This window comes from Malaclemys terrapin, chromosome 2, assembly GCF_027887155.1.
Source record: "Malaclemys terrapin pileata isolate rMalTer1 chromosome 2, rMalTer1.hap1, whole genome shotgun sequence".
In the NCBI taxonomy this organism is placed as follows: Eukaryota; Metazoa; Chordata; order Testudines; family Emydidae; genus Malaclemys; species Malaclemys terrapin.
This window is the reverse complement of record NC_071506.1, coordinates 89,763,858-89,791,329: the sequence shown is the minus strand read 5'-3', so window position 1 is coordinate 89,791,329 and position 27,472 is coordinate 89,763,858. Positions and strand designations below refer to the sequence as shown.

At 39.0% G+C, this 27,472-nt stretch overlaps 1 protein-coding gene across 2 annotated transcripts in view; it reads right to left on the bottom strand.

The window, feature by feature from the left end:
• GNAL (G protein subunit alpha L) overlaps positions 1-27,472 on the bottom strand; it is a 315,717-nt gene that overhangs the window by 86,768 nt on the left and 201,477 nt on the right. For both annotated transcript variants that reach the window (XM_054018365.1, XM_054018366.1), the window contains exon 5: positions 8,146-8,243. In XM_054018365.1, the coding sequence (XP_053874340.1) occupies positions 8,146-8,243 (98 nt within the window). The remainder of the gene's footprint in view (positions 1-8,145; positions 8,244-27,472) is intronic.

Here is a 27,472-nt window from a genome sequence, read left to right as displayed (position 1 = left end):
CTGCAGCTGGTTGATGAGGTCTACCATGGTACTGAATCTGTCTTGTGGAAGATAAGCTCTTGCTGTTGTGGAATCTAGCACTGGCCCTATAACTCTATCTTTTGGGTCAGCTCTGATGTTATCTTTGATCACTCAGAGTCCCAGAGTAGAGAAAAAGTGTAGGATCATATGAATGGAGATGTTCACCTGATGCAGTGACTGAATGAGCCAATCATCAAGGTACAGATATACCTACATCCTTTGCTTTCCCATGTGAGCCACTATGACTGTCAAGTACATGGCAAATACTCTTGGCACTGCTGAAAGATCGAAGGACAGGACTCTGTGCTGACAGTGGGAATTTCACACTAGCAATCTGTGTGGTGGGATGGATTGATATGTGAACGTATGCCTCCAGTAGGTCAAGAACTGTAAACCAGTCTTGAGGAGCTAAGGATGAGATTATAGAGGCTAGAGTGACCATTCAGAATATGAGGTGATAGATAAAAGGTGTTGAGATTTCTGAAATCCAGAACTGGGTGTCCCTCCTTTTATGGGATTAGAAAATGTGAGTAAAACCCAACCCCTCTGAACACACTGATCATATGAACAAGGCTGAGATGAGCAGGTAGGAGATGCCTCTCTTCTGTGTTCTGATGGGGAGGGAGAAAAAGACGACTCCTTCGCTAGTGGTGGGGCTACTCTAACAGGGGTTCTAGGGTGAGCAAAACTCTCTCTCTTTGCCGGCATTGAAAAGGTGCAAGGTGCGGCGCAAGCAGCTGTGAGCCACTCCAGGCAGCAGGACACTCAGTACCATCATAGTCGATAGTACAGTGTATGGCTCCCTCACAGTAGAAAGTAGATATGACTCAGGAAGAACTTGGTGCAAAGAAAATTGGTGCCGAGAGTGCCTGCACCATAGTATTTGGTACCAGCGTTGTGGGTACTGAGGTGATGGGCACTTGGTGAACTAATAACTGTACAAAGTGTCGGTACCAGGCAAAGTACTGAGCTCCACTAGAGATGGTACTGATGGTCAGTGCCTGATCTCTGTTAGGGTGTCAAAGGGACATGATATGGACTGTGACCTACCCTTTACTTGAGCAGCTTGAGGCTATTCATGTTTCTTTCTACTCCATTCCTGGGAGGCTGACTTTGATTTGTGCTCCTTGATGGAGCAGTGTTCTTTCCTACCCCTTTCACATGAGTGGGTGGCAGAGGACATAGCTGGTCTTAGAAGATGTTGCCTTCTTGGATGAATGAGCCCAGGAGCAGGGATATGCTCTTTCCCAAGGTTGAAAAAGCACCTCAAGTACCATCATTCAGTAGAATAGCTGCCTCAAATGAGAGGCAAGTTTTGAAGCCTGGGGACTTACCTTTAGCCACAAGCACTAAGACCTGATACAGGGGAAATTCCTATCACTAAGAAGACTCTTTTTTAAGTAGCCACAACTAATTCTAAAACTATGCTAACCACAACTACACTATTTAATCAATACTAACTAATTATAAATATACAAACAAAAAGAATTTCAGTTGCACAGAGTGTAAGAGAAGTTGATACAGCCAAGGATACTGTTTCACAGCCACAGGCAGTAAGAAGGAACTGAAGGATGGCTGGGCCTTCCGGATTATATGCCCTTGGGTGGTGGGGAGGAGGGGGGCACGAGGATACGTAAGGTGCAGGCACAGCACTAATGGACACTGCTGGCTGAAAGTATCCAATCATGATGTGGAATGCATATGGACAATCACTCAACTAAGAACTTTTCTTTAGTTATCCTATCTAGTACTGGGATAAATGCAGGAATTCAGATGCTAGACTTAGGAGATGAGTGAGTCTGCTTGGTCCCATCAGCTAAGCAAGCGGGCCTTGCTTGGAGAAGCAGAAGCAGGATGGAGCCACTTTCCCAGCGCAAAGAAGAAGTGTATCAGCAGGCTGATCTCAGAAAAGAACGGTATTGAGAGAAGATGGGGTAGGTAATTGTAGTCCAACAGACTTTGACAAAACAGCCAACCCAGGAGGCTAATGAAACCCCATTCTCAAAGAGAGAGCAACTGCGAAGAAAAAATGGGGTATATGTTTTTTCCATGTATATTAGCTCAAATATAAAAATAAATTTGCTTTGGTCTAGCTTGTGTTTGCTTTTCTGAACACTTGAAAAAATCAAGCTTTACTAGCACAAATATTTGCAGAAAGCTGATTTTAGGCTTGCATACTTGAGTATACCAGAAATGGCATATTTCTTATAGGACAGAATCCTGGTTGACAAAACAGGGGACAGGGTTCCTTAAATCTTCCCCAAGTCCCAGAATATAGACAATTAAATGAGCCAGAATGCATTTTCCACAGCTAGGACCACCCACTTACACATAGTTATTTTGTAAGAATGCAATGAGACTAAATTAAATTTAAACACTGAAACCATCCAATAAATCTTAATTTTTCTAGGAATGAGGCCTTGGGAAAAGTCTGTGCAACCCAAAAAGAAAAAAGTTTATTTTTTTTAATTGACTAATCCTGCTTATCTATTTTCCTGTTCTCTAAACTTCTATGTTTCTCTGAGAGAGTCAAAGCCCCAATGGCATCTTTAAGCCTTATTTCTGATTATCAGAGTTAAACTCACTCAGCCAGGTAACACAAAAATAATGATGAGCGATCAGTCAATCAGAACTAACCAACCTAGCCAAGTTTTGAATACAGAATAATTAATACTTGTAACGAGTGGTTCGAGATCAATCCAAAAAATTAAAATATCTCACAATCATTAGTAATTTTGAATAATGAATAAACTTAAGAACATTTTATACTGCTTGTGGATGTTACAGAAATATAAAAAGTTAAAATTTATAGAGTAAATTATTTGTTTCAAATTAGTCACTCACCTCTCATATATAATGTTTTACTAAGATAAAGCCATATTTCAAAATGTTTTTAGATTTTTCATTGGTGCTTGAGTACTTCAAAAGGGTGTGCACTGACAGCACTAACGACCTTTGTTTACCCAAAGAATTGGTACAACTTGTGTAGTATCAAATTAAGGCTTTGTCTACACTGCTAAATGAACGACAAAACTTTCGTCATTCACAGGTGCTTTAAAAAGCCCCACCCATCCCGGAAAGACTAAAGTTTTGCAGCAGCAAGTGGCAGTGGAAACAGCTCGTTGTTGGCAGAAGCGCTCTCCTGTCACCAACGTGAACCCTGCTCATAGGGGGTGGAAGTATTTTGTCAGCAAAAGTGCTGACAAACCGCGTTTACGCTGCCTGACTTTTAGTGACATGAGCTTTGTAGTGTAGACAAAGCCTAAGACTTTCCACATTGCCTACCTCAACTCTATTTTTAAAAGGTGAAGAGAACATTTCAGTCTCAGTGACTGCTAAAATCATTGGTTTCTCTGCTGGGATTGCTAAGAATACTGCCAATTAGCACTGAATATGATGTGTGTGTGTAGGTGCAGGTTGGTTTGTGACATGCACACTTGTTCACCACAAACGGCTTTCACATGCACATTACAAACAGCAACAATCAATCACTATCAGCTTAATTGTCTTCGCGGTATGCTTTTAACAAATAAAAGGGAACTCAACATCTCATGGTTTCCATAAATCTATTTACTTTAACACACTCCTAAACTTTTAGGGACACTTAATCAAAACTGCGATCTGACTTGTTTTTTTTTCCCCTTTATAACTGAATTATCATTTATTTTGAGGAGTTCTAGATTCATAGAAGACTATACTTTACAAAGCCCTTCCAGGCACATAGTTAAAGTTGGTCATCTACTGAGAGATGGCATAAAAATAGGTTTCAGAGTAGCAGCCATGTTTGTCTGTGTCCACAAAAAGAACAGGAGTTCAATCATGAAGAAACAATGCAATTTATAAAGTAGTTAAAACTGTGGTTGTAATCATTTTTCAAAAGTCTGTTTCATGTGGCCAGCTATGGAGTGAAATTTTTAATAACCAACTCTATTGCCTAGTACACTGCCTATGCTCTAGGCAGGTCAGCACCTGGGCAGCATTAAATCATAGCCCTGTGTTTCTCTCAAGGGATTTAAACTTCCAGAGTATTAGAGCAGTGGTTCTCAACCTTTCCAGACCACTGTACCCTTTCCAGGAGTCTGATTTGTCTTGCATACCCTAAGTTACACCTCAGTTAAAACCTACTTGCTTACAAAATCAGACAAAAATACAAAGGTGTTACTGCACACTGTTACTGAAAAATTGATTACTTTCTCATTTTTACCATATCATCATAAAATAAATCATTTGGAATATAAATATTGTACTTACATTTCCGTGTATAGTATACAGAGCAGTATAAACAAGTCACTGTCTGTATGAAATTTTAGTTTGGACTGACTTTGCGAGAGCTTTTTATGTAGCCTGTTGTAAAACTAGCCAAATATCTAGAAGAGTTGATGTACCCCCTGGAAGATCTCTGTGTACACCCAGCAGTACACATATCCCCTAGTTGAGAACCGCTGTATTAGAGTACCCAAAAATACACTTCAGTGTTCACTTAATCTCCAATACTATGATTCCCCAACCTTTCATTGTCAATAGGCTGGTTTTGTATATGACACCGTCAAAATCTAGGTAAGAGAAATGGAATTTAAAGGAAAAATAAATGAATGAGGTTCTTGCACTCTCAAAACCATATTTTAATCTCTTATGTGCAGTGCCTCTTACATTTGTGAAGAGTATAAAAATTAAGGAGATTTACTGATTAAAAAAAAGTTGACAAAATATTTCAGCCCAGAAAGAAAGAGAAAAATAGAAGCCAGAGGAAAGAATACACTGCTGGTTCTGTGAAGTGCATTTCACAAAACACTAAACTTACTGTATTTTATTTAAAAAAAAAAAAAAAAACCCCAAACACCTGTCTGGTAGCTGTGAAATACTTTTTCTCAGTACGGGGTATAAATATGTTGTATAACTTTGTAGTTAGGGATAGAAAAATTCAAATCTTTGTTTAGGATACACCTAGAGCTGTCAGACCTCGAGTGAAATATCCTGCTTGGTCACAGTTTTTCCATTTCTCATAAATTCCATGCTATGTATTAATGTGACAGTCGTTTAAACAAAGTTCAGGTAACAGAGGGAGTTATGAGAGAAAAACTAAAATGAACAGACGCTCGGGGCTTGATATTCCTTTACTCCAGTCTGGCAGTGTAAAGCAGCCTTACAGTGAACGCAAATGTAATTTGAGTAAATGAGAATGAGGCCCTTGCTGTCTATGCTGGTTTCTATGGCCTCTGGTACCAGCGGGATAACGTTAATACTTCTAAATAAAATAAAATAAAATAAAAAAAATAAATAAATTAAGTTAAGCTTTTAAAATGTATTTTTAAACTTGCTGAAGCTTCAGAATGGCAGCCAAATTAAAGTTTTTTAACTTGAATTTTATAATTAATTTAATAACATTCAGCAATTTTTATAAAGACATCCCATCCATCTTGTAATCTAATAACTGTCTTACAAAAGAAGCTTTTTTAAAAATGGAGAGAGGATTGGTGGCCTACTGATCATACACTATCTGCATTGCCATCTAGAAGATTGGGGTTCAACTATTGCTCTGGGATGCTTGCTCATCAAGTGAGGACAACTCTTGGGAGCTTGAGGATGACTGAGATGGAAGAGTGCTATTGCCATTCAACATTACCCTTTTTTTTGCCAAATAAAGAAAAACTATTAGTGTGCTCCAAATGGAATTCCATTCAGTCCTCCTTAGAGAGAAAGTTAGTACTTGTGTACAAAGCCTTTTCTCTATGTATAGAGGAAAATATGTGCATCTTTCCAGTAATATTTCAAACTTACTTTTAATATTATATTCTTCAGTTTAGAAGGAACAAGATACCTCTACTGTTCTAAATTATGTCAGCTTCTGGAATGGAGGTGCACATTTCTACATGAAGTAGCTGCTATCATCATATAGTACATAACATATAAATATATAAGAAACAAAAAGCAATAATTACCCTTCCATTGACTCCATCATTATTGTATCAATGCTTCTGTGTAATAGTGACAAGTGACTGTTTTGGGGAGCAGGTTAAAGCCAGAAATATTTTCAATCTGTCCCCCAAGATAAGAGTATGTTAACCTATTTTTAAGCAGCAGTACAATATTTCCTGAGAGAAAGCTGTGTGTGTTAAGTACAGAACTAGGAAACCAGAATTCAGGAGTTCCAATCTCTGCTCTGATCCTGACTTCTTTTGCAGCCTCGAGGAAGTCACCGGACAACTTTCCTTCCATTTACTAAACCAAAACCCTACTTGTTTCACATGGTATTTTAAGTATTAATTAGTGTTTGTGAAGCCCTTTGAAGATGGAAAACATTATCTAAGTTCTAAGCACTATTTTCAGAATTGTAACAAATAAAGTGATCCCAAATTACCAGATTTAGTAGTAGTTCTGTCTAGCACTATTTGGATTAGATAAACTAATGCATAGTACTCTCTCTTTAACTGAGATTGTTAAACTCTTGGTGATTACAGATGCCCCCTGATTTACGTTCTGTTCTGGAAAGCCTTGTGTAACTCGAATTTTGCGTAAGTCAGAAATGTATAACAATACGTTATGCAAAAATTTCTGCAACTTGAAAATCCTATTTCTGGTTTAGGGAACTTTTTCTGTAAGTGTGAATTTGCGTAAGTCGGGTCTTGTGTAACCCAGGGAGCGTCTGTACCTCAAAAAATAAATGATCAATTGGAAGAGATGGGGGACAAGGCATGTAGAAAAGAAAACCTTCTTATTCTTTACATTCTTTTAGAAAAATGCAAAGTTTAATTTAACATTTTGGGATATTGGAATTGACCCCAACCCCATTTTGTCACTTTCCTTTCCTTTCTGTACATAAGTATTGGAGCATAAGTCTTTTCCCACATGCCAGAATTGCCATTTGAGGCTTCTTTACCCTCACATAAACATACTTCTATTAATATTACAATGGAATAATTTACTTTTTTCATGCTGTTCCATTGCATCCTACCCCTTTTCCCAAACAGGGCTGGCAAAGGTATGTAGGTTTTGTCTGTATGCTGGACACTTCAATCAGCACAGACCAAATCTGTACCATAGAGAAAAAAAAAATCGACAGAAATCACACATTTAGGGTCTTTTGCAGAGTTTGTTGTATCATTCAGAATCACTGTTTTCAGTTAAATAACGATATTTCCAGTCAATCTGGCTATGAACTGATTACACAAGGTAAACCAGGAATGCCCATATTGTGGCTAACTATGCCCACTGAGCTCCTTTCTACCCATACACAATTCCACCACACTGTCATGTGTAAATGCGTTTATGTTTGCATCTATGGGAGAAATGGCCCAATGGCACTGAGCTGCTAGTTTATGGCAAAAAATGAGTTTTCTTTGTGTTCTTGTCTCTCTGTCGGAGTCCAAACAGAGGGTGCAGAGAGAACAGAAAAACAGGACTCTCAGTTTTGCAACAGACCTGTGATATTGCTGCTGACCATAATTATCAGTCAGGCTGATCTCCAGAGCCTGCTCTTCAAAAACCCTAAATCACGAAGCAACTCTAAAGGCACAATTTCTGGCAATAGCAATTCACATAAAAATATGTATTTTTGGTCAAAGTCTAATTCAGAGTTGGGTTATTATTTCTAGTGACGGTCAAGTTTTTAGCTTTAGCATATTGGTGAACTATTTCCTTTTTGACTAAAAGAAAGGGGTGTGCTATGTGTCATAATCTGTTTGGGATTTTCATCTCCACATCCTCACATACAGACATTTCCACTGGAACTCTGTGTAAATCACATCCTATTAAATGAATCCTTTTAGGGATTGTTACTTGTGTTAACACATTTACTGATTGACTTGATTTAGCCCTTTGAGAAGATAAACGGGCTAGTTCAAAACAGACAGCTGTTACTTAAAATTATTTGACTCACTAATTTTTTCTTTTACTTTGCCTTCCTCAGCAGTTAAATAGCACCAGCAAAATGTGTAGCTGTCTAGTAACTGAGCAACACAGTAAAACCATCAGTATTCTTGCTGTGCATGTTTTGTATATGTAAGAAATTAGAATGTTGTTTGGTGCACCACAAACTCCCAAATCTTGCAAATATAAATATCTTTTTCAGACTTATTATAATCCATTACATTATTGGGTATTAATTACACAAAAATAAACACTTACTACTGTGCACAGTCAATCAGTTGGTATTCGTTTGACCTCTCGAAGCATGCCTTTACTCCTTCATCATCCCAGAGCTTTTTTGCATGTTCAAAGAATTCCTGAAAATTGGAAATGTGACAAATAAGAGAAGATTTCTCAGGTTTTGTTTTAATTAAAAAGAAACACAATGGTTCCTCCCTCCTCAAATCTTCATGTTTTAAAGTGGTTGCAACATGAAAAATTATACATTTAAAGAAGAAAAGGTGAAGAAATTATTAGTGAAGTCAAAGTCTCAGAAAAACTAGTTTGGACTGTTGAGTACTTTCACATACAACCTATCAATTGGTTTCAAGAATTTTATATGATCCAGCCTTTCACTACTTTTCCAAAAGAGCACTTGTCTATCTGGAAAGTAAGAATTAATAAACGGATCCAGCCTAACTTCCCTGTGTGGCCAAAAGAAACGTTAAAAGGGTTGAAACCAGGTTGGCGTATCCCAGTGGCAGAAGACAAATTTCTAAGTAAAAAAATCAGATTCGCTGACACGATGGAATTTGAATAGCAAATCCTCTCAAGGAAATCAAAGATGAGTTGGAACTGATTCTCAAAATTATAAGGAAACCTCAACACCAAACAACTGAGCACACAACTCCATAGTAGCATGAATATGGCAATGTTAAAGCACCCAAATTTATTTTTTGCTTTGAAGGACAGCTTGTTGGTTGCTTTTAGCAGCCTAGCAAAGAAAGCCCTGAAAGTTAGCTTCTAGTTGCTATTCCTGAAATTGGACCCTTTATTCCAGTGGTTCTCAACCCTTTCCAGACTATCATATTCCTTTCGGGAATCTGATTTTTCTTGCGTACCCCAAGTTTTACCTCACTTAAAAACTCAGGCTTAACCTTTCTGCCCTGGGCCCCATCAAGACTAACACTGGTCCTGGCGACCCCATTAAAACAGACTTGCCCACAGTTTGAGAACCACTGGTATAGTGTATGGAATGGTATAAACAAGTCATTGTCTGTATGATATTTTACTTTAGTTTAGTTCACTAGTGCTTTTTATGTAGCCTGTTGTAAAACTAGGCAAATATCTAAATGTGTTGATGTAACTCCTGGAAGACCTCTGCATACCACTGGTTCAGAACCACTGTTTTATTCAAAAGACTCCGGGCTCAGATTCTGGGGAACCTAGGTAGTATTTTATATCTAGGACTATGCCATAATTAAGAAAACCATCCTGAAACCAAACTAACCCAACACATCTGTTCCTAAAAGTATAGAGAGCAGTTATAAAAGACAAGCAATGCTCTTTCTGTGTTTGGAGGCACTTGAAGGTACCTTGGCTCAATTGTTTGGCTGAGCAATAAAACACAACACTCTGTGAATTGCCCAGCTCAGCCAAAAAAGGCAAAAAAACCACAATTAAGAAGGTCCCTCATGTAACTTCACTAGAGACTGGACCTTTTGTAGAAGCTCTGCAGAAACCAGAGAAAAAGTGTTGATGATACAGAAGCCTATGGTATTCCCTCTGAGACAGAAATAAAGCAACGGTTTCCCATCATAGTGGAAGGTAGCTCTTTGCTGTCAGAAATTACATTCTGGAAGAGATGTAAAACCAAGACTCTTATCTTTTAAGTGAATTAAAAGAGTCCATGGCACTTACCACAAGAATAGATGTGCTGGCCCTACCGAGTTGGACAAAATCCACTTTACAAAATTACATTTTGTCTACCTAAATTTCACACTGCAGTTACGTTTGGAGATGGCATTATCTTTTACTTCCTGCCCCTAAAAACCTATTGTGTACTGTTGCTGTATGCTGTTTAAAAGCTTTTGTATCCCACTCCAGAATGTGTTGTTAGAACAGGGAACTTGGGGTCAGGACTCTCTAGTTCTATTACAAACCAAAACAAAAAACAAAAAAAATCAATCCCCCCCAACCTGTTAAAAAAAATAACAGTTAAGATAGGTAAATACCTTGTAATTTAGCAATCACACCATTTATAAAAACACAAGTCCTTGTAATTAAGAGCATCATAAATCTTACACTTCCCAAATAATAAACAAACGTATTATTCTCATCCAGTGTGATGAAATATGCATTTCATAATAACAAAAGAACTTTAACTCTGACCAATAGAATTTTAGAGCTTTGTTATTGTTGGGGTTTTTGCTGTTGTAACTAAGTAAATGTTGGTATTTTCTTTTAAACAATAATGTGAAGTGGGAACCAACCAACATGTATCAATTGGCAGTAGAAGTTTTTAGTAATGCACAAATTGCTGTTTATTGAGAATAATGTTGCATATCTAATTTAATAGGAAAAATATGTAACATTGTCAGAAGAGTAAATCTGGATATGATCAGGACAATCTAATTTTCCAAGCCAAAGCTACAGGGCAAGCTAATATGTAGCTTTATAATGGAAGCTGGTTGTAACCTCAACTCTGGAAAGGCTATTGCCTCTTCGTAATTCCTGACTCAGCTACTAACTTGCTATGTGACTTTCAGCAAACTACTTAACTTATTTCTGATTCAATTGCACTAGGGAAAAATGTGTATGAAAACACTATATACATCATAGGACTGTTATGAGGCTCAATGACGGTCTGTAAATTACAGAAATGGATGAAAAAGCATATTTTCCAACCCCTACTGTATCCTTTAAACAAGAACAATCTTTTCTGTGGTAGTAAAATTCATAGCAGAAATTTTCTGTTAATGCATTACATTAGTATTGAAATCACCCTCCAGTCTTAAACCCCACCTCCAAAAAACACCACCCACAAGGTAATACAGCATGTCTAATCTTCAGTAAGTGACTACCAGATGCTGACAAAACTTTCAGGTTAGAGTACAAATGGAGGAAAGATTCTGAGAAGAGATGGTACACCATAAAAGCAAATCATTATTTTTCAAATGTACTGTATGTAATGTAGATGCAGTAAAATAAAGATAAATGACTTCCACTTTCCTGAAGGATTTCAAATCTTGAAGAAAGTGAGGTGTTAAACAATAAAACACAACACTCTGTGAATTGCGTTAATTCACAACTACTGTTTCTCTTTCTATTGTGACTATTACAAGGGCATCCAGATGGCTAACTGGATGCAAGAGATTATAATCAAATGAAAAGCAAACATTTCTCTCTCTCTCAAGTCATTTTTTCAGACTTGAGGAGAGAACTTGATGGTATAATAATCTCAATTCTTTTTAGATTTACTCACTTCACAAATTCTGGAGCCAGACCCATCTGGGTCAACCAGAACCACCCACTAACCTAAGCCTTACAATTCAAAAGAAGTTTTCCTTTGGTGGGTTTTTCCTTTTGATTTTTGTGTTGAAGAGGAAATGAAGCATTCGGTGACTTTGAAAGGGAAAATTTTGGTAACTGTAGGATCTGAGAGTCTCTAAAAATTCCTAGTAATTCTTTAAACATCAAAATTCTACCTTTTGAAGTTATGCTACAGCCACCATAAAGCCCTCCCCTCTTACAGCAGAAAGAGAAACCACGTGAGAGAACAAAGAAAGAAAAAATTAAGAGGGTGGAGCAAGGAGAGAACTGAGAACATAAAACAGAGAATGCGGCTATAAAATATAAAAATGAAAGATCAAAGAATTAATAGAGAAAGATAGAAAGGAAAGATATAAGAGAGGAAATAAAAAATAAATCAATAAAATAACTGGAGAGAGGAAGAAATCAAAAAGGAAAATAAAAATCAGAAAATATGGCACAATCTTTAGATTAAAATATTTGTTTCAAATAAATATTTAATCCTATATTTTATTGGATTTCTCTGTTTAGATTGGCCTGTATTGTAATCCAAGAGTACTGCCATTTAAAGAAGGACATGAGGAAGCAGCATGGTGCCAGGAGAAAAGTTCAGCTGTGGTCCCCAGATTTAGGGTCCAGTGCTTCAGTTCCTGGAGTATGATGAGCTGAAACCCCTCTCTTCCCTCATGGCATCTATCTTTGTAGGCCAACCTGTGATAAGATATGGTAGGAGTAGGAGGTGGAGACATCAGTATAAAACCACACCCTTTTCCAAAAACTGGTATTGATTGAGAGACACTGGGTATCTCAAAAACCCACTGCTTACAGGCTTCTCCTACTTCACTTATGTTTGTACCTCCACATGGTAAACCCTTCTGACTCCTGGGTGTTTATTTTTAAAATTTATATTTCACTTTCTATAGAAAAAAACTGTAGCTTTTGGAGGCAAAACAGTGTTTTGGTAGTGGGTAAAATAAAATACTTTTAATTTGCACTAAAAAATTCAATTTCTCTTCTCTATTTTTGTTTTACATCTGTTTTTCATTAGATGCAAATTTAATTTTGCATTTCTTTCTCCACAAGTATAATTCTGCATATCTATTACCCCCATTTTGGATACAGACACCTTATACAAATCATTGTTGGTCTCTAAGACCATACAAATATGTTGGGCAGAAATTATATGCCTCAAATATTTTAGCCTGATTATTTTATTTTACAGCAGACTGTTTAAAATGATTCCCAGATTTCTTAGTCTAACACAAGTTCTATAATACAGAACAAATACACTTGCCTCTTTAAAATGTATTGAGCTACTGCAGAGGAGCATATTTGTCTGCAAATTGCCTCCCACCTACATTTACAATCCTTTTTCCTTGATGACTAAACCGTTCCACAAAAATCCTACACCATTTCAAGACTACCATCAACACCATTCACTTTCCATGCTCTTTTAACCCTGTCTCTTCCCCTAATAAGCACCCTAATACATTATCCCTTTCTTAGCTGCTCAAGACACCAAGATGTGACCCAGATCCCACATCCCAAATTCACCTATTACACCTTGAGAATTGCCTAGATCCAGCCTACTTCCTACCTTCATTCACTAAGACATTAGATAGCATTTATTCAGCTTGCTGGTAAGATTTTAAAAAATAACTAGTGCTTTTAGCTGCCTCAGTTTTTAGATGTCCAACCTAAGGCATATCAGATTTGCGAGGCAGGGGGCTCAGAACTTCCTGAAATCAGGCCCCTTAAGAAGTCTCAAGCTGGACATGTAAAAATTGAGGCACTCCCAAATCACTAGTGACTTTTTACAATCTTGGTCTAAAGAAATATAAAATTGAGCGTTGATATTTATTGTAGACACCTAAATCTACTACCATAGAGATAATTAGTACAACAGAGCCTAAAGAGAAACTGGGAATAAGATAATACTATTAGGAATAGTCCAGATAATAATACAATATTCATAGTAGAGACATAAAAAAGTAAAGCACAAACTTGCTTCTTCCCTAACTCTTCATTAGATAGGTTAAAAAAAAGTATAAATATTTACATTCCTACCATATTTTTCTTGACCTGGGATCTAAATTAGAGATCAGAGCCAGCTTGCAGGAGTAAGGGATGATGCTTCAGGTCTCATTAGCTACAGGTATTTAATTTCTTTAGATATTTAGGTGGTTAGTGTAAATTCAGTTATGAAAAAGTCAAAGCCACATGAATGCTACAATTTTGATTTAATCACAATCAAGATGCAAAATAAAGTATCTTAAATATTTAGTAACAATAGAGATCTGACTGGAAGAGTAAGGAAAAGAAAAAAAAAAACACCCTTTGAATTTCCTTAGATACCCAAAATCAAAGGCACGCATTTTTGAGCCCTCTATTCACTTACACATAATTTGTCTTTTTGTTGTAAATGTAAAGATTCATGCATCACCTAAAAAAGGTGCAGTGACACAAACACGTGCTATAGTATTGTTTTGAGGTGGGTGAAATCTTGCTATGGGTTGAGTTAAAATCTCATTCAAATTGATGATACTTTTCATTCAAGATAGTTGTAAGAGACAGTTATGGGGCCATACCTGAAACAAAGTGTAACAGAGTCTGCCCAGAAACTAGTACCATTCCACTGGGTATTCTGATTAGGCATGCCTGTGTGCAGGTGTGTGAGGGAACACAGAGAAGAAGAGAGAGAGAGAGGCAGAGGAAGAAAATAAGAAAGTCAAGTAGGAGCCTGGAGCCACAGTGTGACTCTGGAAAAAGTGAGAGCGCGCTTTTGGGTCTGGTGTTGGCTAAAGAGGCTTGGCAGCTATAAGCTAAGGGTGTGTCTACACTGTAAGCGCTACAGCGGCATGGCTGCAGCTACACCGCTGTAGTGTAAACACTTCCTACAGCAACAAAAGAGTTTTTTTTACTGCTGTAGTAAATCCACCCCCTCAAAAAGTGCTAGCTAGGTCAATGGAAGAATTCTTCCATCAAAATAGTTGTGTCTACTGTAGGGGTTAGGTCAACCTAACTACATCACACAGAGCATGAAATTTTTCACAACTCTGAGTGACATACCTAGGTCGACCTAAGTTTTAGGTGTAGACCAGGCTTAACTACAAGAAACTGCTTCTTTTGTTCTTGGTTCCTCCTGTGTTCAGAGAAGCAGGACTTCATGCATTTCTTGTAAATAAACAAGACTGCATCAAAGAAAATATCAGACTCCATCAATTTCTGCTTCCAACTGAAAATTTGGCTAGCTGCTCGTATCAAAAAGGGGCAACAACAAAACACACAGTGACTTTAAGATACGTACAAGTGTATATCAAGTACATACCAGTTCCTATAATCAGCACTGAATTTTCAATTACAGGATTAATTTTTTTTTTAAAGGGATTTCAGTTAACAGTTTTCAGCACTTTCTCTGTAGGATGGAGAACATGTAGGGAGGTTCCTTCTACACAAAACACATCATGAGAGAAACTGTGAAGCAATATTCATAACAAATCATTATTAAAATCACTATTTCAAATGTGCCTTAAAGGAGTTTACAGCATGATCCTTCTTGAAATTTAATTTTCCTTATTTAAGAAATAAACATTGTATGAGAAACCTACACCCACCCATACAGCGCCTACAAAACCTGTCACAGTGCCTAAAAAAAGGAATTGTTTGACTTTCCATCTAGGGAATAAACTTTTTAAGTGTCTAAATTAGGCAAGAAATATAAGAGAAGACTAAACAGCCAAATATCTTCATGGAAAAATCTTTATCTATGTTGGAAACGAAATTCTTTATCTGATGACTGCCTTACAAACTAAAAAAGGTTCATATTAGATCAGTCTTTTTTTTTTTTCCTAATGAGGCACTTGCATTCCAGATGAAGCACACATTGTGGCTGTCCTGATGCCACCTTTAACCCTCCTAGAAATTGGTATGCAGAAGACACCACAGTATTTTCTCTTCTACGTATTTACTCTGTTAATGCACTGTAAAACTTGTATGACTCCTTGACAAGATAATATGAAATCAGGTCATTTCCCCCTACCCCAAACTAAAATTCATATTCCTAGTCTCCCGATCCTTGGGTATCCAATCTTATTTCTTAATTCAAACGCAGCTTTAATCTGTTTACCTGTCTGATTGGTATCACAAGCCTTTAAAGAATGTGGAACTAAAGTGACAAATGTCCTACAATGATATAAGAAGTACATATTTTTATGGTTTTATACTATGGTGTGAAAGTCAAAGTCTTGAATTTTATTCTTTGATGTGGTTACTTTTTTGCTTTTGTTTTAAACCAAACTATGCAATTCACTTAAAAACAACTGTTTTGTTGTTTTTGAAAGATAGTCCATAAAATTTATATTTACAAATGCCTTGTTCTCAACATACCTAAATTCTAGAGTGAATAAGGCAAGAATCCTATAAACTACCTCATTTTACACACAGCCCTGATTCATTACCTGAGCACTGTCCATCCTGTGCACTGAATGAGGTAAGATCCTGTGTAGGGTGACCAGATGGGATGAAGAAAATATCGGGACATGGGGTGGGGGTGGGGGGGAAGAGTCCTGCCGGCGGAGCGAAAACAAAAACAAAAAAACCAGGAGTGCGAAATATTGGGACAAACGCCTAAATATCGGGATGTCTGGTCACCCTAGTCCTGTGGGAAAAATGGCCTGTGATAATGTAACAGAAGACTGTAGGATAATGCATACATACAAGGGTGCAGAATTAAGGTTGTACAGGCAACCTATATTCTGGCATTTCCTAACTTTCAAGTTCTTGACTTTGCAACCGAAATAACATTCTTGTAACAGTTTTGTGTTATTTCCTAGATAGGTTTTTAATGTCAAGGGGAGCCCAGCCTAGCTCTCGCCCCACATTCCAGAGAGGTAAATTGAAGAACAAGGAGAAAAAAAACAGAAATCCCATCATACTGATGGAACCATACTGACACACAGGGTCATTGACAAGATTGGGACCTTTAGATACACAGTACAGATCTCTACCACTTGAGTTCAATGGGGAACTGGTAATAGTATTAGACTCTTTTCCTCTATGAGAGCCAGCCACTAAAGAAGAGAAGACACAGATTTTACCAGTAGATTTCACAGCTGTTTGCTCAACCGCAGAGGACTGCTGCGACTCAGGAATCTTGGGTTCCATTCCAGGTTCTGGAGGAGAGTGGTTGTAACCCACACACCTCCTGGGTATGGTGCTCTATCCCTCTCTAGTGGCACTGAGGCCACTTAGGGATTAATGAGTTTGCTACAGCCTTAGCTAACAGGCATAAGGCTTTTAGCTCATGCAGTAGAAGCTCACACATTTAGCTCCAGAGGTCCCAGGTTTAATCCCGCCCACCGATGACCGGGGTCGGTCAGCATGACATGTACTCTAGTGGTTCCAGACCCTTTGCTCTAGCATGTCTGATACTATGCCTGCCCCTCTTGCTGCTATCCTTCTCTGCTACTGTTCTTCCCAAGCCTGTCCCTCTCCCTCTGCTATTGTCCCTAACTTGTCCCTGTTCCCCATTCTGTTCCTTGCGCCTCTATATGAGTCATGCTGCTGCTTTTTTCTCCTCCATGCTACCTGGGCACCAGAGGTGGGGGCACTGAAAGCACAGAAGAGACAGTCTCCCTATTCTCAGTTCTTGCACCACAGCAACCCCTAGCAGCTAGGAGGGGCAATTACAGGGAAAGTCCAGCTTAGTTTCAGTTGTCCAGGCTTGGAGCATGCTTAATGCAGACGGAATCCTTTGAGAATTTAGCTGCCAAATTCTAAGAAACTTCTACTGTGCATGTTCAAATTGTGACGTTCAGAGGCCTATAATGCAGCCAAGTTTGGGTGGATTTTCAGAGAGGCAGAAAAATGAAACTTCCTGAGTAAGTTCCTGCTCCAAAACATAAACATGTTAGAGCTTCTCAACTAAATGGTTGGAAGAATTTTTTTAACATGGGCAAAACAATGTATTTCCCCCTTATCTCATACTCTGAAACGGCTTAATCATTTTTGTTTTTTTAAGTTTCAGCAAAAAGTGCCCATGGCTGACATCTGGCATGGAAAAATTCAGCCAAAAGGGTTAAAGTCTGGCAAAATTATAAGCAACTGAAAACTGCATCTATAATAGAAACTCTTAGCAACTAAAATGATTAAGGGTTTGGAAAGGGTCCCATATGAGAAGAGATTAAAGAGGCTAGGACTTTTCAGCTTGGAAAAGAGGAGACTATGGGGGGATATGATAGAGGTATATAAAATCATGAGTGGTGTGGAGAAAGTGAATAAGGAAAAATTATTTACTTGTTCCCATAATAGAAGAACTAAGGGCCATGAAATGAAATTAATAAGCAGCAGGTTTAAAACAAATAAAAGGAAGTTCTTCACACACTGCCCAGTCAACCTGTGGAACTCCTTGCCTGAGGAGGTTGTGAAGGCTAGAACTATAACAGGGTTTAAAAGAGAACTAGATAAGTTCATGGAGGTTAAGTCCATTAATGGCAATTAGCCAGGATGAGTAAGGAATGGTGTCCCTAGCCTCTGTTTGCCAGAGGGTGGAGATGGATGGGAGGCGAGAGATCACTTGATCATTACCAGTTAGGTTCGCTCTCTCTGGGGCACCTGGTCACTGTCGGTAGACAGGATACTGGGCTGGAAGGACCTTTGGTCTGACCCAGTATGGCCACTCTTATGTTCTTATGTTAGGCAACTGCAATTATAGGCTTTGCTGTCAGTTCTGTCTGTAACAAAAAGTCTTCTCCTATTTGTACAGAAAAACAGGATTTGCCACACTGGATCAGGACCACTGGCTCATCTAGTCTGGTATTCTAATTCACACAATGGACAGTAACTGATGCCTCAGAGGAAGATACAAGAAACCCCATGATGGACAATTACAGACAACCTGCTCCAAAAGGAAGTTTCTTCAGAACCTGCAGCAGTTAGTGGTTGGCTTGTGCCCTGAAGCCTGATATCTATAATTTAAAAAAACAACTATCAAAAGTAACTGCAGATGTTTTAGGAAGCCCGTAAATGTCTAATCCTTTTCTCAATGCTTGCTATAATTAATATACTGTGGCAATGAATACTACTAGTTATTATGCATAGTGGAAAAGTGTTCTCTTATTCGTTTTGAATTTGTCCTTCAGTTTCATTGTTTTGTATTAGGAGACAGAGCGAATAAGAACTCCGGATTTACCTTCTCTGTACCATTCATAATTGTATCTGTAACTCCACTGTGTCTTCTCATTAGTAGTCTCACTCAATTGAACAGTCCCTATCTTTTAAAACTCCCCTCATAGGTTAGTTTTTCCATGGCTCTAATAATTTGTCTCCTATCTCTGAACCCAATCTATTTCTTTTATATCCATTTTGAGACAAGATGACCAGAACCATACATTAGGGTTGGCAACTTTCTAATGGCACAAAACTGAACACCCTTGCCCTTCCCCTTCCATGAGGCCCCACCCCTTCTGTGAGGCCATGCCTCCGCTTGCTCCATCCCTCCTCCCTCTGTTGTTCACTCTCCTCCACCATCACTCACTTTCACCGTGCTGGGGCAGGGGATTGAGGTGTGGGAGCTCCGGGCTTTGGGGTGGGACCGGGGATGAGGGGCTTGGGGTGCAGGAGAGGCCTCTGGGCTGGAGCAGGGGGTTGGGGTGTGTGTGGGGTGAGTCCTGCACTTAGCACAGAAGAATCCCATGCACCGCTATAAACTGGGGAACGACTGGCTAAGCAGCAGTTCTGCAGAAAAGGTCCTGGGATTACAGTGGATGAGAAGATGAATATGAGTCAGCAGTGTGCGCTTGTTGCCAAGACGGCTAATGGCATACTGGGCTGCCAGCAGATAGAGGGAAGTGATTATTCCCCTCTATTCGGCACTGGTGAGGCCACATCTGGAGTATTGCGTCCAGTTTGGGCCACCCGCTACAGAAAGGATGTGGACAACCTGGAGAGAGTCCACTAGAGGGCAACAAAAATGATCAGGAGGCTAGAGCACATGACTTATAAGGAGAGGCTGATGGAACTGCGCTTGTTTAGTCTGCAGAAGAGAAGAGTGAGGGGGGGATCTGATAGCAGCCTTCAACTACGTTCCAAAGAGGATGGAGCTCAGCTGTTCTCAGTGGTGGCAGATGACAGAACAAGGAGCAATGGTCTCAAGTTGCAGTGGGGGAGGTCTAGGTTGGATATTAGGAAAAACTATTTCACTAGAAGGGTGGTGAAGCACTGGAATGGGTTACCTAGGGAGATGGTGGAATCTCCATCCTTAGAGGTTTTTAAGACCTGGCTGGAATGATTTAGTTGGTGTTGGTTCTGCTTTGAGCAGGGGGTTGGACTAGATGACCTCCTGAGGTCTCTTCCAACCCTAATCTTCTATGATTCTATGTGCAGGCTCTGGGGCCAGAAATGAGGGTCTGGGAGATGGCTATGGGCTGGGGTTGGGGTGCGGGGGACAAAGCACTCTGTCTGGGGGTGCAGGCTCTGGGGTGGTCTGGGGATGAGGAGTTTGGGGTTCGGGGGGGGCTCTGATTGGGGCCAAGGGGTTTGGAGGGGGGGAGGGGGTGTGAGCTCTGGCTGGGGGTGTGGGCTCTGGGTTGGGGCCAGGATGAGACGTTTGGGGTGTAGGAGGTGGTGCTGGGCTGGGGCAGGTGGTTGGGGTGCAGGGGAGGTGAGGGTTCTGGGTTGAGGGGTTTGGGGTGCAGGAGGGGGCTCAAGGTTGGGGCAGGGGGTTGAGGTGTTGGCGACTGGTGTGGGGTGTGGGCTCCAGGAGGGAGTTTGGGTGCAGTAGGGGACTTCGGGCTAGGGTAGGGGGTTAGGATGTGGGAGCGAGTTCGGGGTCCCGACGGCGCTTACGGGCAATGAAGTGGCCTGCAGGTCCCTGCAACCCCAGGCGCACGGGTGGCTCTGGACGCTGCCCTCACACACGCATGTGCCACCCCCGTACTCCCATTGGTCACAGTTTCTGGCCAATGGGAGCTGCGGAGCCGTTACTCGGGGCAGGGGCAGCGCATGGATCCCTGGCTGCCCATGCGTCTAGGAGCCACTAGGACCTGGCGGCTGCTTCTGGGAGCCGCAGGGAGCCTGCCTTAGCCCCAAACCCCCACTGCGCTGCCGACTGGACCTTTAATGGCCTGGTCAGCAGTGCCGACAGGAGCTGCCAGTGTCCCTTTTCGACCAGGTGTTCTGGTCGAAAACCAGATGCCTGGCAACCCTACCAAACATAGCATCAATACTGGACATCTTTCTAAGAAGATATGCTAGACCTCAAACAGAAGTTATGGTCCTAAGGCAGAAATTACTGGGCCAGGTTTTATGGCCTGTGTTATGCAGGAGGTCAGAACAGATGTTCAAAATGTTCTTTCTGGTTTTAAAATCTATGACATTATCATTTACATTTTTGTTGTAGCAAGTCACTCTTTGACAAACACCTAAATTACCATAAAATGACTACAAGAGAGTCATGGTATCATGTGTCCATGCTGTTATTAGAGAGAATGTTCAAATGATGCTAAATCAGGTTGTTTTAATCCCACATTGTTTCACAAAAGGGGAAAAAACCCTCTGTCAAAACAAAAACATGGGGTGGTGCAAAGGGCGAGGAGGATCCAAAGGCTTCAAAATATCTGTGGCACAATATTCTGGGAACAACCCACCCCTATATTTTACTGTAATCAATGACTGTGCTACAGTCTTCTCTAATGCCATATTTATTTCATATTCCTTCAAAATGAATTATACAAAAATCCTCAGCGTCAGTAGGTGCTTTAAACAATAACCTCGAATCCCTTGATCTGGAACCAGTCACTTTGAAATCACATATTTTTTAGATATGTCAGTGATTCACCATACAATCTGACCCTTTCTGTGAAATATAGCATGCATCTGAACAAAAATCGGATGCTTTCTATAAAAAACAACAAATTAAAATGCAACTGAGCTCGTATTATGGAATACTAACATTCACAAATACTAATACTCACATTTTGATATGCAGTACATAGGGTTCTTGCCAGATTAACACCCCTCTCTCAGAGTTCTGACACTTTAAAAAAAATCTCCACAAGTATGTAAAATTAGGAGATCAAGTACCACTGATGTTTAACCTCTTACCATTTTTATTCCTCCCTCTCAAATGTTGATCACAGTAGTCCTGCCTGCATTACAAAATCAGCCAACCCAGTGGACCTGGCTACAACACAGTTAAAATGTGTAGGATACATGGGGTTGAACAGTGTTCTAACAAAATCATGACTGGGTTAACACTTTGGAGATGGTCAAACAGCTAAATGGTAATACATTATAGATGCCAGCAGGTAATGTTGGCAGCTAGATACTAAGGAGATGGGTGCATAAGTGTCAGGGGCAGATGATACAGAGTCCTTATTTGAATCAAGAGGACAAACATATTATGACAGATTAGAGGTCTTTGTGTGAACTGGCTGTTATACCATCACAACCATTCTTAAAAAATAATCTATACTGTGTTGAATAGGTAATTTTAATACATACAAGCTGCACAGTTCAGTTACTTTATCACGGGGTATGTTTGGTTTGGATTTTTCAGGGTAACCTTTTCAAATGTTTCACCAGGTAAAACCACAAGAGAGAAGTCTGATCACTTATCTCTCAAACAAACAAGCATGGTCTCTTGATAATCAACCTTTTGTTTAGGAGACATGAGTGTCCCTTATGGCTCTACCAATTCCATTTCTCAATCCTTTATGTATCAATCTGATCAATGAGGGAGCCTATTTTGCTGTTGGTACACAAAATTCCGCTGCCCAACCTCCTAAGGCTAGCAAGATAGATAAAGAGGGTTACAATTTAAAAACAAAATTATGGGCATGACAGAAGATCCCTTTAATTTTTCCAACAGCACACTAATCAAAATCTTCATTAGCACCCAAGTAATAGCCTAAGAATAATTAAAGCCATTTAGGAATGGCCACTCTGCACCCAAGGGACCTGCTTAACGATTATGTTCGGAGCTTCCTTATGCACCTGCTCTAGTGTCAGCTTAATTAGGCAGTAACCCTTGGGGAGAAGATAACCTCTACCCCCAGCAAGGTATTTTTCTGCTGTAACTTCTGGGTGTGCAATAATCGTGCAATTACCTTGCTAATTAGTAAAACATTTTAATAGGCAAATCAGCAGTTTGGCTGCTAACAACAGAGTTGTCCCCCAGGACCTAACTAGGTGCCTGTCAAAGGGAAATCAAAGACACAACCTAATTCTTCTCCTCACACACCACACCCCTTTTCACTTTCTTTAGAAAGTAATAATCGCAAAAAAATTTGATGAACCCCCACTAAACTTTAATCTATGTCTTAACGTGGAGGGTTTGTAAACAGCATTCCCCATTGAATACATTTATGTCAGTGCATCTTAGGGCTCAGAGACCAGAATGAACTAATCAACTCCTAAGAGAATCCTTCCATACCTGGAATTGAAAGGAAAGTACCTAGCGAAACAAAGTGCATTATAAATGTGCTTAAATAACGGTTTAAAACTTAACCAAAAAGGAGAACTGTAAATACAGTGTTTTGTGAATTATGGAGCTGCTTGGTAGAGGCTCCATATTTAAGCTTGCAACCAGTGTGTGCCACTATAAGCACTTTTCTCATCCTTGCCCCCACTCTCCTCCAATAAGCTCAATTGTGACTTTAAAAAAAAATTAAAATCACCAGAATTTCTCTAAATAGATTACAGAATTCATTTGTAATGTTTGAAATATATATTAAGGCTTTATTTTTCAGTTCTACATCTGTAAAAATGGACTCTCTCAATTTTACAAAAAGTATCTAACAATTCTTGAAGCCCTACTAGAGCAAAAAAAAAAATTGTATGTAAAGTCTTGAAGATTTCTACACAATTGAACATAGGCAAAGTCTTGCAAATAGGACAGTCTTCTAGGAGGGGGTGAAGGACAAAGCAGCAGTTAATAAGACAGCTACTTTAATGACCGGTTTCCCATCACAAAAAATATTTCATGTCAAGATAATTGTCAGCTAAAATTTTAAATGAAAATAATGGTATTTCAATGGTGTTTAATATTTAAAGAACTTAATGGCTAAATTTCATATAGGAAGTACTTCATTATTTAGCTGTAGCACTTTAGACACCTTAGTCCTAAAGAGCAGCTCCACTTTAGTCCTCTTTCCACTCCTCAAAAAATACCTTGTTCTTCCTGAACTGGATGGCCTTGCCCAAGTCAGTAAGTTAGAAACTTTATTCATATTGAAGAAATGAATCTCTCATTTCAAGCGTCCTTCTCTTCATTTTAACTCTATGCTTCATTTTGTACTCCTGGGAGAATTCTGCGCCACTGTGCAATACAGAATTTTGCAGAAATTAATGTTGGGTGCGCAGAATTTCCTTTTCCCTCCACAGAAATGGGCTGCAGACATGCTGGCCGCCACTAAGGACCGCTGGACCCGGCAGAGCCCAGCTTGCAAATAGAAGACAAGGCCAGGGGGAGGGAACTGGAGCATTCCCAGAAGTTGCAGTTCCCAGCATGCCCTGAAGGAAGGAGGTGTCATCATGCAGGAACCTCCATGCAAGCCCGGGACACAGCATCAGGCTGTTTCTCTCTCTGGATCCCTGGGTTCCAGGAGGGTAGGGTCTGTGAGTGTCTGGGCTGGGGGAAAGGGGCGCAGCTGGCCTCTGGGGAGGAGGGTGTGTGACTGCTGTGCCGGGAAGAACCCCATGGCAGGCTCTGGGGATGTGAGTGAGTGTCTGGTGCCCCGGCTGGACTCTGGGGGGAAGTGCCAGAGAAGCAGGAACTGGGTTGTCGTAGCGGTTTCTTTAATTCTCTACTCCTGGGGGAATTTTTGTGTGTGTTTGTACTGTTACAGACATACTTGCTGACAGGTATTTTGAAATAATTCACCAAAATAAATGAAACTGTAGTGTTATTTTGATGAATAAAATTAGCAGAATTTTGCAGAATTTTAAAATATTGTGTGCAGAATTTTTAATTTTTTGGCACAGAATTTCCCAGGAGTAACTTTGAGTCTGTCACTATGCATTTTTGAAACCTATGTCACCCACTTGGAACGTTGAGGGTACAGAGAACTATGGAATTAAATAGGATGTCAAGTGTACTAGAGAGAAGAAAGGGAAAACTTAGTTCCCTCACATAAAGAAACATGTATGTAGGCTAATAGCAAAGGGGAAGAAAAGGAAGGCAAAAGAAAGGATTGAGAGGGAGGACCCCTGAGGCAGTTCCTGAGGAAGCAGCTGTATAAAAAGGGAAGACTGAAGTGAGATAAATAGCTAGGGAATCTCCTAAAGAGTACTACTGTGAGAAGTGTTCTCTTCTCAGATGAGTTTGGTGGTTATAGGGAAGATACTACCAGTTATATATTTTTTTCACTTTGTACTGCAAGTCCTGGCTATATGCCTTGAAGCACTAGAAAAAGTAGCATTTTGGACACCCACAGTTCAAATGTTTTTGGGTCCAGCTCCTTAAAGGCTCACATAGCTATTCAAATGAACCTCTAAACGGACATAGACTGCAATACACTTGTTATTCAAGTTTATAGACTCAAATGAGCACAACTCAATTGTGTGCTGAAATATGATGTTTGTGCTGCAAACCATATCTTCTAAAAATAATAATTTCAGCTAAAATTAAAACATTCAGTGGTAAGAGCAAAGAAAATTGGTTACTTTCCTGCTACTGAAAATGGCCAGTAAAATTAATCTCTGGATCCATCATGTATTTTCTTTATTAGGACAATGGGAATTTTATGTTCCAGTGTCAAGTGCATCCACATTTCCCCTTCTTCACTTTAGAAGAATTTTTCACAGCTTTTATTTTCAAGTTAAGAGTTAAATAGCTTTTTCAGTGGATAATGTTTGGATTTAAAATATTTTCTAGTATATCAACTCATGTCAGAATGTTCCATTGGTTGTTAAATTAACATCCTCAACTTTTCCATTCTGCCTAATCCTGGAACAAGTATGCCACTATCCATAAGATAATAATCAACTGGTTACAAACAGCTCACAATCTCTCTACTTCAGGCCTCTGCCAATTCCTGATGCTGAATCAGCACAGTGGAACAGCTCAGGGATGCAAAAAATAGTTTGCAAATGCTTCCTTTACTTCTCATCCTGGTTTCTCCTAACAGGACAGGGGGGAAGGGAGAGAACCATTTTAGTAGACTATGTTGAAACTGTGATCCTTAAAGATTCTTGCTACTGTATGATTTCTGAATTAATTATTGTGCCAAGGACAAAAAGGTTGTATACAGTCTACACCATCATAGGATTTGGTCAATAACTATGTTTCTTCCTTTCCTAATGGAATATACTCTTATAGTTCCTAATGGAAAAACTACATATTTAAATTAACTTTTCTCCTGAACGGTCAATTAAAGTAATATATATATATTACTTCTATATATAAAATTCTGCTTACATACTTCACCGTTTCTACACAATATCTTAACAAAATATAAAAAAAAGTATTTTTATAATCCTGAAAGACATCTGCACTATGGTATGTTAAATATAGTTAAGTAGTTGCTAATGACACAGGATGTGGTAAAGCTGCATGGGTTTGAATAACAAATAAGGCTTCATACCAATGACCGAACAGAAAAATTAAATATAGATTCAACCTCTGAACACAAAACTTAGTTGATGATAGTAGGTTATCACTATTATCTAAACATTGATGATACAGACTGTAGATGAGTGGTGAGCCTATAAACTGGAAATAGAACCTGTGCTGTAATGTGAAAAATCAGAGATGTTATCCACAATGGTGACATTTTTGCAATATTTAAGTAACAAAAATGAATGGCGTTGCCTTAGAGTGTCTAAGGTCTAATATACCTCTATGAAACTGTTGCAAAAGTGGAAAGTGTGTGGTGTATGATCATATTAGAGGATAGGAAGTCAGGCTTCCTGAGTTCTATTCCTGGCTCTGTGACTGACCTGTGTCAACAGAGGTCCTTCAACTTCTGTGTCTCTATGCAGCCATCTGTAATTGAGCATAATACTTCACTACCTCACAGAGTGCTGTGAAGTTTAATTAATTAATATATGTAATTCATGTTGTGATCCTTGGATGAGGGATGCTATATGTGTTCAAAGTATTATTATAATGTATAAATTATGTAGTAGTATTTTTTTTTGGTCATTTCTCTGTAGGCAACATCATCAGTTCACTAGTGTTGTCAAAATAATCAAGTTCTCATTATAGTCAGGTAGTATAACTCTAAATCTTATATTTAGGGACCTTCGTTTTCAGTTTTTATTAAATTTTTCCCAGGAATTTATCAGTGTTTAGTACTACAACAACAAAAACAGGCGAAAAATCATTGCAAAAAACCTTAATTTTTTCTGGGTAAATATCGGGATTTATTTTGGCGGATGGAATGACAGGAGAAAAAAGTATTCAGTAGATTAATGTTTGATGAATGGAATTCAATGTGGTTTGCTGAAGAACTAAAATAGAACTCAAAACATAATGCCACATCTGAGTTTAAGAAAACAATATATCTCTAATCCCCAAATAAAACTTATCATTTGAATAAACAGCTTATTGTTTAGAAGTATTCGCCTCTAAATATTTACATTTAATAACTGGGGCGCAACATTTGCGGCGCATACACTCAACTTCATCCTTTTCTCCTGTTTTTGTTTTTTTTAAACTTTCAAATACTTGTGTTCTGAAACATATTGTGATACAGATTTTCATTTTCTTCCCATTTTAGTGTGTCAAATTTTTAAACCATTATCCACTAACAGCTTGAAATGTGTAGATGGTGGGCATGAGATTCATCAGTACGTTCAGATGTGCATGCACGTCAGAGCTTGTGTGTGTGCCTGTTTGTTTATTGTGTGCATCTTCTAGATTAATATATAGCCTTTTTTCAACAGGCAGTTTTGCATATATATGCAGATTAATGTATTATCAGAATACATATATCTCATGCAATGTATTGTATTTTCCTAATAAAAAGTTATTTTTTATATATTAGAATGATATAAAAGTAGGGCGAAAATTGGAAAAAAGACTAATATCACCTTTTGTAAAACCTGGGATTTTTCCGGTAAAAATTGATTTAAA